At 40.9% G+C, this 13880-nt stretch overlaps 1 protein-coding gene across 9 annotated transcripts in view; it reads left to right on the top strand.

The window, feature by feature from the left end:
• The window catches only part of INVS (inversin), a 220119-nt gene that overhangs the window by 128900 nt on the left and 77339 nt on the right, over window positions 1–13880 (top strand). For all 9 annotated transcript variants that reach the window (XM_061589721.1, XM_061589718.1, XM_061589716.1 and 6 more), the window contains 2 exons: window positions 3941–4170; window positions 6048–6154. In XM_061589721.1, coding sequence (XP_061445705.1) covers window positions 3941–4170; window positions 6048–6154 — 337 coding nt within the window. The remainder of the gene's footprint in view (window positions 1–3940; window positions 4171–6047; window positions 6155–13880) is intronic.

Here is a 13880-nt window from a genome sequence, read left to right as displayed (position 1 = left end):
CCTTTGTAGGTTATTAGTTCTGTTGTCAAACTGCTCTAACCATCAAGAAGTGTCTCCTAATGTTGAACTGAAATCTATTATCCTGTAACTTACGTTCGTTAGATCTAGTCCTGCCTTTTGGGGCAGCAGAGAACACGTTTTCACCCACTTCTGTGACAACTTTGGCAGTCTTTCCAGTATTCCACATATCTCCAGTAGAAAATAGAGGAATTTGCCTAACACTGGCAAGAATTCTCAGAATAGGAACTTATGCCCATGAACCTCAAATGTATTTTAGATATTTTGTGCTTTAGGGAATTAAATTATTTGCACCTTCAATATAACCTGAAACTGAGTTTATTATCTAATGTTGGTCTTATGTAGCCTGAGAAATGGTTGGTTGGTCAAAAGTCCCAACTCTTGGGAGCCGCTCACTGGGCTGAAACAATTGCAAGACAGAAAGGTGTTTCCCTTCCCTTTCACTATACGGTAGCAAACACAACAAGATGAGCCAGATGTGACCCATGGGGCCTCCACATCCAGTCCACAACCTCCTCTTTACACGTAAGGATAAGCACTGCTTTCTCTCTCACTGCTTTCCCCTGGAAAATCACCCCTTCCTCTGACACAGTGTGTCAGAGGCTCCAGATTGTACCAAGTGTGTTGTTCCATTGTCACATCTGCAGTCTTACATCACTTTGCAAGTTAAACCTGATGCAGAGTCTGTGTATTCTATATTTAGTAAGCAAAGCTACTTGCATTGATCACTAATGGTCATGGTTCTGCAAAAGGCAGGTAGTATGCCAAGAAGCAAAGTTTAGATTACGTTTTAAGGGAAGACATCTGCTGGAATTAGTTGTACATTAACACTCTCACTGTTGTTCCAATCACAAACCAGAGGGGGGAGGGGAGGCAACTAGCCAATATACCACCATTGTGGCATTATGCAGCTGTAATGCAGATTAGCAGTCTCATCCTGTTATATCTGTCAGCCCCAATAGATTGGGATTTCCAGTCAACAGAAGGTTATGCGGCATTCAACAGACTTTGAGCTCTGTGTACCATCATTTTATGCAGCTTTCAGCCTAAGAACTCCAATGACTCTGTAGTTAAAATTCAGCAAAGAATTTGGAAATTTTAAATTTATGTGTGTAGCAACAATTGAGCCTCCATGCACACACTGCCTCATCTCCCAACATGGTTTCAGGTTATTTTTCTGCAAAAGGACATGATTGCAGTTAATATCAAATAAACAACAAAACAAATATGGATTTTCTGGAAAGTAAAATTAAAAACAAAACAACATTTGAGTACTCTAGTTATATAAAAGAAGATCCTCCGTGGCGCAGAGTGGTAAGCGGCGGTAACGCAGCCGAAGCTCTGCTCATGGCCGGAGTTCGATTCCAACGGAAGGAGAAAGTCAAATCTCCGGTAAAAGGGGTCGAGGTCCACTCAGCCTCCCATCCATCTGTGGTTGGTAAAATGAGTACCCAGCATACACTGGGGGGTAAAGAAAGGCCGGGGAAGGAACTGGCAATCCCACCCCATATATATGGTCTGCCTAGTAAATGTCGCAAGACGTCACCCTAAGAGTTGGAAACGACTCACACTATAAGTGCGGGGACACCTTTACCTTCTTAGTTATATAAAAATCAAAGCAAAAAGGAACCCATATCACAAAAAAGGCATTTCATCTTTTGAAAATTCTGATTCAACATGTTGCAAATTGGGTTATATTTAAGCAAGGAGGTGGTTTCAAGCCTGCTTTTTTAAGAAAAACGTTTGATGTGAGAGTCAGAGATGTGACCTACAATAATAAAAAGATTCATGATCTATTATGGCATTTCAGCACAATCCAAACCCTGTCTGTTACGAATTCAATACCTATTGAATTCACTAGGATTTATAACTCCCAGGAAGTGGGAGTAAGATTGCAGTTTAGGATGTAATCCTAACTCCATTTACCTGGGAGTAATCTCTTTCCCACCAAATGCAATAGAATTTACTTCTGAATAGGATTATGGTTGGGATTATGCTGTTTGTCATTATATGCTCTTCTATCACCTCTAACCAAGTTACACTTGTATTCATTAAGGCTATGCTACACATTATAATCAGCATCAGCATCACTATCATCACCACCACCACCACGTCTGCATAAGTTTATATAGTCTGGAGTGGTTTTAGCCCACAAGACCTACACACTGCCATGCATGTCTACTCAGAAGTATGTCCTATTGAATACAATGGAGATGACCCCCCACGAAATAGGGTTAAGAGTGTGATTTAGGCTGTAATCCTAATCACACTTACCTGGGAGTAATCCCTTCCTCACTGAATTCAATAGAATATACTTCTGAATAGACATATTTAGGATTTTACCATTAGTCATTATATGCTATTCCAGCACTTCTAACCTATTTTAAAGGGAACTCTATAGGCTGGCAAGGTTCTGTTATCAAGGTCTGCAACTGGGTAAACCAGTTAATGATGCTGGAGTGGGTTTATCCCACAGTGATGGCATACTCCTACACATGTCTGTTCAGAGTAAGCTTACTCCCTGATTAGTGTGTAGGATTGCAGGCTAACTTGGTTTGTCTTAAACAGTACACAGGATGATTTTAAACAAAATAAAAACCGTAAAAACCAGCCCCTCCCGTGTTACACTAAAGCTTCTCCAAGTCTCCAGAATTAACTTCTGCCTTCTTTTGACCCCAGTCCACTCAAGCAATAGAATCTTTTTTGAAAAAAATAGTCCCTCCCTTCTTAGCCAGCTCCCCTTAGAATACAAACAACTCCATGATTATTATTCTTTCTGTCTCTCTGCCAGCCAAGGACAAAACACCACACACAGACCCCCCCCCAAAAAAAACCCAAGAAAAAGGCAGCGGCCCAGGCAGAGATAACAAAAGCCACACTGCCATCATGGCTAGGGATGCGCTAGAATTCTGCTCGTCAGGTTTGGTACCGAATTGGATTTTGACGCAGAGATTTTTGTGGCTATTTTCAAAAATGGCTTTTTAAAAAACCCCTAAAATTTTAATATTAAGAACAGTAATTTTATCAGTATTTCCTTTCATTTATTGATTTTTTTCTTTCATTTGTCAATATTAATATCAGTCTTTTTTTGTAAGGGAAAGAACAGATTGGTAAACATAGCAGCTAGCAGACAAATAACAAACGTGAACAAATATTGGCCTGTTCGGTCGATGGAATGTTTTCAAACTGGCCCTGGCCAATGGATCCCATCCCTGTCAGGTGTGCCTCTCTCCACTGTCTCCAGCCACCACCAGCCACCATTGCAAGGAAAGAGCCCTCAGGCCAAGAAGGGGACGCAATGCCGCCCCCTCCACTATACAGTAAACAAAAGGAGGAAATGCAACCCACTGTTTACTAAACCAATTTGCCATCAGGAAAAAGCTGCTGCCATTTATACAGATACTCCAACAAAGGCTCGTGAGGGGGCCCCAGAGCTTGGAAAAGTTACTTTTTTAAACTACAACTCCCATCAGCCCTAGCCAGCATGGCCAGTGGATTGGGCTGATGGGAGTTGTAGTTCAAAAAAGTAACTTTTCCAAGCTCTGCTCTCACCTTTTACAATAAAACAAAAGTACTTAGGGGACAAGAAGAAAAGGACTTTTGCCTCCTTACCTCAACTGAAGAAGTAATTTGGGAATGGTTCTCAATCTGAAGTCTCGGTTTGTCACAAAATAAAATGCTCCCACATATTTTCAAGAAGAGCATCCAAGCCCATGTTGGTTAGGAACATGGCTGTGTTTTAATTAAAACCAGCATTTCCAGGAAGCTGAATTCTGTGGCCAGTACCATCTCTTGTGTTACTGTGAAATTGTGGAATATATCCTTCAGACAGGCGCTTGTCTTTTGTACAGTTTGATAAATTGCAGACGTAAATCAGGCAGCAGGCAGCACTGGATAATTGAAACATCTTTTATTGTTGCAGGAGGAGCAAGAGTTGATTTGGTTGACCAAGGTGGCCACTCCCCCTTGCACTGGGCAGCTCTGGGGGGAAACCCTGATGTTTGCCAGATATTGATAGAAAATAAAATTAATCCAAATGTACAGGATTATGCAGGTAGAACTCCATTGCAATGTGCTGCCTACGGAGGCTATATTAATTGCATGGTGGTGCTGCTGGAGAATAATGCAGATCCAAATATTCAAGACAAAGAGGTATGTGTCTCCTTATTATGTCTCTTGATAACATTATCAGATCACGCACAAACTTATTTCTGCCAGAGGTACTCTTGTCTGAAAAACAGTGTCATTGATTCTTGCTTTTTCTCACCACTGTCTTCAGATTATTATCAAATGTGATAACGGAGAGATTTCCAGTCTCAGGCTGTAACATTTAATGATACCCTTGCTATGTGAATTGGGACTAGGGCTCGTGCCAGGAATGCCGCGGCAGCCCTTGGGCACTAGCCTGCCCCAGCACCTGCCTGCACACCCCACGTGCCTCTCCCTTGAAGTGGATGCTGGCCGTGCTTTGCACGCATGCCTGCCATCAACCAAGATGGTAGCCGAGGCTTTGCTGAAGGACTGATGCCTTGGCCGCCGTCTTGGTTGATGGCAGGCATGCGTCCAGAGCGCAGCCAGCTTTTACTTCAAGGGAAAGGTAGGGGGTGCGTGCGTCATGGGCCTGTGCAGTAGTAGCGGGTGCCTGAGAGCTCCGTCTCTGTGATCTGCAGCAGGGTCGGGATCTGACACTGTCACTTATTGCAGAATGGAGCGCTGCCCACCCACCCTAAGGAGGGGCCCTCCAGGGCCCTTGGCCAGGACCTGACCTGGCCATCCTCTGGCACTAGCCAGAGGATGTGATTGGGACAATCCCTTAGTAAATTTTCACTATCTCCACCAACGCCACCAATTACATTGGATGCGGACAATAAATGATGCTTCACATGACACTCAGGTGGTAGTGGAAAATGAAGATGTAATGTGTACAGTGAACAGGAGCAATTTTGGTTATTTGTGGCAATATTTTTCCAGTAGCTGCAATCACAAGAATTGCTGATGGCCTTATCTGTGATCACCAAGTTCATATTTTATGTGTGTGTGTGTCCCATCTCGTACAAATTTGTACACAGGAATAGTTTGGACTGCTTAGCGGAAGAGCAGAGGTAGGGGAGAAAAAACGGGGTGTATCAGCAGATCCACAATCTAATTTAAATTTAAAATAAGAAAATCCTTATTATGGAAGTAGAGTGTGCTGCCTTTAATAATCACAATGAGAAGGGCCTGTGTATTTTGTATATACAATGTAAGAATTATATGTAATTTTTACATATTTTAATTTTAAAGACAGCACCTGATGTCTTTTGAGCTCAGCGCATCTGCTGTTCTTACTCTGGTGATGTTAGTCCTAAGAAAGATAAAGACAAAGGTCTTTCAGCCACAGAAAGTTGCACAACCATCCCTTTCATTCCTAAAAATTTCAGCAAGTGTTGCCCATACACTTTAAATTCCAACTTTGCAGCCATAAGGTTAGACAACTGCTTTTTGAAAATGAGCACTGAGATTATGAGCACATTTCCTTGCCCCCTGCTATAGTGTGTACTTTTTCTGTGCATGCATAGAATCATTGCATATGCAGAGCCATTAGATAATTCTTTTAGCATCAGAAGTTATCCTGGTCTCCCACCTTCACTGTCCAGACGTAGTACTGGGGTGTGTGTGATTGGCCTTGGTTTTAGCTTAAACTTAAAATATCATAAATTAGATTCAAGATGTGGCTGAGATCAAGAGCAACATTTTCAAAGGACTAATATGGATACCCCACTGGATTTTTAAAAAATAAGTAGCCTTTTTGGCTGTTCACAACTTCCCTAACTTTCACTACTTCAGAAGAAATTATAATAGTCTTAACTGAACTTTTAAAATGTGGCCTTAATTAATTTGCAGCAATAGTTTCACATATATTCAAAATAATGTGATGTGAGTGTTCACTGTAGCCTTGGCATATAGACTGATCATTTTTATATTAGCTGTGGCATTTCAGAATGTAAACAATTTTCTTATGTACTTCTTATCTACCCTACTGATTATAGGGAAGGACAGCATTGCATTGGTTATGTAACAATGGCTACCTTGACGCTATAAAGTTATTACTAGGATTTGGTGCCTTTCCTAATCATATGGAGAACAACGAAGAAAGGTACTGAATAATTTTTCCACTATCTTTATGGACTCCCCTCTTGTTTGTTGGATCAAGCTGGCATAGCATTGTTGCAGACATATTAATCAGGAAGTCACTGGTTTGAATTTTGCTTCTGTCATGGTTTTTTAATACATTTTCCTTCCCATTGGTATCAGTGGGAAGGAAATACTTTGATACTCTCAGGAACAAGTGTAATTTCTCTCCAATTTGAGGGCATCTCAGGGGATCAGGACAGGCTTAGGTCCTTCAGATCCCAAATGTTTCCCAGTTCTCATCCAGCACACTTCCAAACCACCCCAAACACAGCCCTTTTTAAAATTTTACTGATGTTGAAGCTCTGACATCAGTTGGGCCAAGGAGTCTAAGTCTTTTGAGGCAGTGGGAAGTGGGGAACCAGCATCAGATCTCCCTGTCCAACATTGGAGCTCTGTCTCTAGTGTCTGAGAGAGATATCTGATGTATCCTATGGTTGCACCCTTCATTGAGTTAGTTGATTGTAATTAATTTACTAAAATGCATGACTAGTCACCTATTACATCTTTAATTGGGTAGCAGCCTTTTTAAAATTAGCATTATTTGGATTCAGGAATCCCAGAGAAATACATTTTTAGTAGGAGCGGTAGGGGCTGTCCACTTTCTGTTAATGTTTCCCCAATCCTCCCCCCTGCAACACTTCTGCTACCTCACATACTATGCTGGAGGGTCCTTTGGCCCTTGCTGAGCTGCTTGCCTGCTGACTGCCTGGGCAGGAAACAGGCTTTTATAAGTCCTACTTCTTCCTCTTGCTTCCAGTCACACAAGACCTCAGGCAAACGCAGCCAAATGTTTTTGTTTGTTGTGATGGAGAATATGCTGACTGTTCCCTGCCTCTGGCAATCTCCCCCCATCCTGCAGACTTTGCCATAGTAGTGAGGAGGCAGAAGGGATATAGTGGAAAGGGGACAGCTCCATTCTTCAAGTAGAGCATTGCTCAGGAATCTTTGAATACAAGTCATTATATTTAAATGGGCTGGATCCAGAGTTTTCTTTCCTCCAATGGAAGGAGGGTTACTATCAGAGGAAGACTTTGTCAATTGAAGGAACAGCTGAATACAACCCACAGGAAACAGTCCTCAGTTTCCTCATTTCTGATTAAGTTCTATTGGTTTCACTGGGTGTCTTAACATACAAAATGGGAGGAGCGTAACGAGAACCAGTGTTAATTATGGAGTAAAAGTAAATAGGATATGCAGATCTAGATTTTTCTTCTACATACATAGCATGTTTTTCTCTGTTCTGCTTTTCCTCAATTCTGCCAGGTTTTATGTACAGTTTTAACTTGCATTGCGCAGGGGGTTGGACTTGATGGCCTTATAGGCCCCTTCCAACTCTACTATTCTATGATTCTATGAACTTTACATGCTAGAATCTCCACTGGAATACAGTACGGCCCCGCTTTACGGCGATTCGCTTTACAGCGATTCGCTAATACAGCGGTCTCAATTAGATGCAATTATTTATTTATTTAATTAATTTATTAGTCGCCCATCTGGCTGGTTGTCCAGCCACTTGGGCGACGTACAAGATAAAACAATACATTAAAACATTAAAATTTAAAACCATAACAGTAAGAAACCTAACCCACCCCAAAAGCCTGCCTGAAGAGCCAGGTCTTCAAGGCCCGGCGGAAGCTTATCATAGAAGGGGCATGGCGGAGATCATTTGGGAGAGAGTTCCACAGGGTGGGGGCCACTATTGAAAAAGCCCTCTCTCTAGTCCTCACTAAAGCCCCACTCATACAGCACTTGTTCCGCTTTTACAGCAGTTTTCGGGCATCACGCGCCATTCTGTTCAATGCGTTCCGCTTTACAGCAATTTTTGCTTTACAGTGGGGGTCCAGAACGTACCTGCCATATGAGTGGGGCCCTACTGTAATTAAAAATTCAACAGAATTATAAACATTCAATAAGTATTTAAAAGGGCATAAGAAGAGCTTGCTGGATCAGGCCAGTGGCCCATCTCATCCAGCATCCTGTTCTCACAGCGGCCAACCAGGTGCCTAGGGGAAGCCCACAAGCAGGACATGAATGTAAGAGCACTCACCCCTAATGTTTCTAGCAACTGGTATTTAGAAGCACACTGCCTCCAACAATGGAGGTCATTGTGGTTAGTAACCATTGATAGTCTTATGAATTAGTCTAATCCTCTGTTAAAACCATCCAGGTTGGTGGCCATTATTGCTTCTTGTGGGAGTGAATTCTATAGTTTAACTGTGTGCTATGTGAAGAAGTACTTTCTTTTGTCCCTCCTGAATCTTCCACACATTCAACTTCATTGAATGTCTACAAGTTCTAGCATTATAAAGGCAGAAAAACTTTTCTCTATCCAAGTTCTCCACACCATGCATAATTTTATACACCTCAAATCTCTCCTCTTAGTCACCTTTTTTCTAAACTGAAAAGAGCAATCTGAGCTTGGTTAGGCCTTGATGGGTTTCATGATATGAACCAGAATTAGAAGGGTATTGTTTCAATTTATTGTATATTTCTTAAGATGTTTTCTTAAATGTATTGTTTGACTGTGTGAATTTTGCTTTGTAACAGTGAACTATGTATCTTTTTTCCTATTGTGAGCCTTCTTGAGCATAGATTACTATAGAAAGGTGGCTTACAAATAACCCATGATGATGATGAATACCACCCAGTAAGATTAACCAGAAAGAGGACTTATTGCTATGTCACAGTTAAAAACTCCAATACAGTTAGTCTCAGCATGTGGATGCTTATACTTTTCAAAGCTGGCTAAACTCAGAGCCCCATAAAGGCTTGAGCAAAGAGGTGTGTCTGCAAACCATGCTGAAAGATATATAAGGATGGTGCCAGACATGCTCTGAAGAAAGGCAGTTCTGTAAACAAGATGCCACAACAGATAAGATCCCATTTTTAAACTAGCTAAAGTGCTTTTATGTGGTAAATTTCAAGCTCGTACAAATTGAACAGATCAGTTTGATCACTTGGCTATTGACAATCTGTTCAGTTTATACAAGCTTGAAACTTATAAGTTCCTGAGATGGTAATCACTGAGATATTTTTTATTAAAAGCCGGAAAATAGTGATGCGCTTCTGTGGTACAAAATCATTTGTTTTAGCCCCATGGTGAAATTAACTTGCCTTTTTATCAGATGATTATCCTAACGTTAGGTATGTTGTTTTTGGCTATTTTTTTTTTTAATCAGTATTAGATATTTCTGGGAGTCAACTGCTTCATGTTCATTAACTTCCATAATTTAGACATGTGAAAATTCTATCTCAGTACCTTTGTGATTGGCATTTATTAAACTCAGGATTTTAAGTTCTTTGGACTTGATCATCCCCATCTATTAACATATTAATATAGTTGGACAGGTGTATTTGAATGGCTCTGCAGGTAGGAATTCTTCTCAATAAACCATTTGTATGAAGTATTATACCAAGGACACACAAATAGAGCACTGCTTTCAACATCCACTGACTCACTGTACTCACTATTTACAACCATTGTAGAGTTTCATTCTTGGTTTTTCTCATTTTTGTTGTTGATTTTTTCCATCTTTTTATTGTTGTGCATTTTTTGTAACATGCTCTTCCTCTAAAAACCTCTGCATAACATACATGGTTATCTTACCCATTTCATTTTATCCTCATAATTACCTTGTGAGGTAGGTTAGGTTGAGAGATAGTGACTGGTCCAATGTTACTGTTGGTGAGTTTCATGGCAAAGTGGAGATTTGAACCCAGGTCTCTTTGTCTCTAGTCCACTACACCACACTGGCTCTAACCACTACATCACAGTGATTCAGTTATTCTAACTGCATTCTTCCTCTTGCTAATTTGAGTTTTTTGTTAATTTTTATAATCCATTGTCTTGGTCAGTTCTCATCACTTAATATTACAGTGATGATCAATCACAAGCAAAAATAATTCTTGATGTGATTGAAGGGTTTTTTTACAAGCAAGTGTTATACGATACGATAAAACAATAGATGCTGCTCCTGTGATAATGGTTAAGTGGAGTCTGTTTTACATGTTCTGTTTAATTGTAGGTATTATGAAGGGGCCAGAAAAGATCTTTTATACCCTATTATGCAGTCCCTTCCAGGCTGCTCCCCTGAGTCTCTTCTGCCAGTTTTACTAGAGGGCTCTGACAAAGCAATTACCATTCAAGTGGCCAAATTTCTGAACTTGGCCATTGTGACCAGACCCTGTAAGACTATGAATTGTAATTTATCATATTACTTTGATGTCTGCCATAGCTCTGTCATCAAGCAGTCTCATTTTAATATTTTTATACTGTGTTGTGGTCGGTTGACTGAAATAAAATTCTTCTTCTACAAGCATTATATAAATTTTAATACATAAAAAGGTAAAGATGTCCCCGCACTTATAGCGGAAGTCGTTTCCGACTCTTAGGGTGACATCTTGCGACGTTTACTAGGCAGATCATATATACGGGGTGGGATTGCCAGTTCCTTCCCCGGCCTTTCTTTATCCCCCAGCATATGCCGGGTACTCATTTTACCAACCACGGATTGATGGAAGGCTGAGTGGACCTCGACCCCTTTTACCGGAGATTCGACTTCCTCCTTCCATTGGAATTGAACTCCGGCCATGAGCAGAGCTTCGGCTGCATTACCGCCGCTTACCACTCTGCACCACGGAGGGTCAATATTTTAATAAATAAATATACATAAAAAACAAGAACAGATAATACAACATCCCTAATGGGAAGCTGCTTTTCTGCCCTAATATGCCAATTTTGCTCAAAATTACAATATCTGGTTTTAATAGAACTATAGTCTTACCACCAGGTGCAACCAACAAACCTAATAAGTAAAACCTTAGGTTGATGCGTATGGAGTTAATACTGGGGTTTTGCAATATGTAGTGTATGGGAGGTCTCGTAGCATTCTTCTACGTTATGTTCCTCCGGGAGATGTGATCTTTTCTCAGGACAATTCCCATTGCTTTTAAAATGGTTGCTTGAATTTACCAGTTTTGATTGAATGAATTATTTAGACCAAGTGTAGTTATGCCTGGATATCCCTGAGTGGATACAAAGCAGATTGAGCCTTGGGATGAGGACTATAAAAGAGTATACACAAATTATGTAAAATATTCCATATGATATTTAACAGCCCAGTTCTTAGATTATAGCTTACCTTATGAGATTTCATGAGCAATCTCTCTTGTGCAAACTGTTCAGCTAGAAACAATATGATTAGCAATAAAAATAGGGCTAAGCAGATCTATGCCCTGATAATTGACCACGTTTTCGATTAGAATCTTAAAAACTGTTAATTGAATTAGTCAATTGCAGTATTTAAGATGTAAATAGTTATAGCTGTGTTCCAAGACTCATCTTGGATCTTGAAATTCAAATCTCTTGGTGCTCTCTTTTTGTCTTATAATTTCTATTGACATTTCAGCTTCAGACACTCTGATCTTCCTTTCAGCCAATCACCATGTGGCAAGTCCAATTTGGTTGGTTCTGTCTTTTCTTCTATATTTTCCCGTATTCTGTCCTTCCTTGTTACCATCAAGAAGAACTTTAATTTGACCATCTTGTGCACTGACACTAACTGTTCAAATGGATATATCATGTATGGATTGTCTGTGGTAGGGAGCTTTGAGCCAGACATCTTGGCACGTTTGTATGAATGTATTGATTGGGTGCTGCCTGTAGTCAGGACAGTTGAACTTGCCCAGCATAATTCCAGTGTGTACAGGAAACAGCTCTTATTGAGTAAAATATAATAATAAATAACAATAACAACAACAACAACAATAATAATAATAATAGCATAAATATAAATATTACATGTTAGGCACTGCAATAAAATGCTGCAGTGTGGAGTACTTTTGTTCAAGACTGCCAGTCACACCACTCTCCCTCCCCCCCCATATAACATTCCATGGCCATTGAATCCTCATTGGGCAGTTTTTGAGGATCTCCCACCCCTTAAGGATGTTTTCTTAAGATATTTTTGTACACCTGCAAATCTTGGGATGCTCCCAAGTCTGATTATATCTCCCTCTTGTGCATGCCAAGTGTAGTTTTAGCTACATTTCTTCATCCATGAAGCAAAAGGATGCTGACTCTGAATTTTTGATTGTAGTGGTAAGGAGGACAGGAGCAGGGAGAGGACATCAAGAACACCTGCTCACCCCTTCTCCCTGTGATTCTACGAGTCACTATAATTATTTGAACCATCTGCAGGAGGAGCCATCAGAGGAGCTCCAGGACATTGTTACCATCATTTCTGGTCCTAAAAAGTTGTGGTAGGGGGAGATGCCAAGGAGAAGTTTCCCCCTTTGGGTTGGGTCACTCCTTCAAGGTGCAATGAGGGCAAGAGTGCCACTCCTATTAATTTTGGAGTTTTCATAAATTGTATAAAGAGTTGTTAAAGAATCCAGACTGAACCATATAGTAGCAAATGAGTATGAAACTTTATTGAATACAACAGCTGTTGGGGAAGTTGCCGTGGCAAGTTCCTCCTCTTACAATTCCCAGCAAGCCTTTTATCTCTGTTCTGAGTACCTAAGCACAAACTTTCCCCCCCTGTTTTAGCAATCAGGATTACTTCATGCACAGTATTCACTGGCAGGCACAAACTTCATTAGCAGGATGTTTCTTAACTTGCAGTTGCAACCTAGCTTGGTAACTACGGAAACACTCACCCTCCCTATTTCCTCTTGCAAATGTCTTCATGACCTATACATTCCTCTGAAATGGAGATTTTCTCCTGCAGAGTTATATTGTGGGATTGATGAGAGCAAGGGACAGTTGTGGGGCAAGACAGGGGACAAGTTTCTGTCTTGGTAGGAGTTGGGGTGGGGTAGGGTTACTGGCCAAGATAAGAGCCTGGCTAGTTCCTGCAGGCATGTATGTAGTATCAGGGTATACTTGGTTGGAGGATTATGTGTGCCCAGAATATAGCATATTTGAGTGAAGCCATTATTGTTAAGGTTAGTATTTTGCTCTGCATGTATTTGAGAATGGTTGTAATTGGATACAATGTGTAGAATTATTGGTGATGTTGAGTGTGAGAGATCTGGGATGTGATTGAACAGAGGTTGCAAGAGGGGTTGTTAGGGGTACTTTCGTAGCTGTTATCACAGATGGGGGAGATGTGTATTGGAGGGGGGCTGGGTCATAATAAAAGAAGAGGATATAAATGTGTGCAGGCCATCTCTTCTTCTATCCCTCTCCATCTCTCTGGTATCTGGTTGCTTAGCTACTAGAGCTTCTGGTCTGGTGTTGTTGTTTATAATAAGACCATACTTGTCTATGATTGAAGAAGCCTGGTGTGTATGACTGAGATTTGGGTGGGGTTGACCTGGCCTGAGTATACTGGCCAGTACCAAGACAAGCCAAAGATCATAGGGGTGTGGGGAAGGAGTTGCTGTGGTCTATACAATTAGTGTCTTGCTCACCAGGAAACCTTTCCACTCTGGGGCTATGTTTGAGGATCTGTTCCTGACATTATAGCAAAGAGACAGATTGGGAATACGGTTGGAGTACGCCCATCTTACTGTCCAACAGTCTCTCTCTGTCCAAGGTGGTCTTGAGGGCAGTGTTGGAAAACTGCAGGGCAGTTGTTCTGGGGATTTCAAAGTTTATTCCAAGGCCACCTTAATGAGACTGGCTCAAGACTTCATGGCCTCCATGACGACAACTAGAGAGTTGTCTCAGTGTGTCATCAATA

This window comes from Rhineura floridana, chromosome 11, assembly GCF_030035675.1.
Source record: "Rhineura floridana isolate rRhiFlo1 chromosome 11, rRhiFlo1.hap2, whole genome shotgun sequence".
NCBI lineage: Eukaryota > Metazoa > Chordata > Lepidosauria > Squamata > Rhineuridae > Rhineura > Rhineura floridana.
Note: the sequence above shows the minus strand (reverse complement) of the source record. Positions and strands in the feature narration are given on the sequence as shown.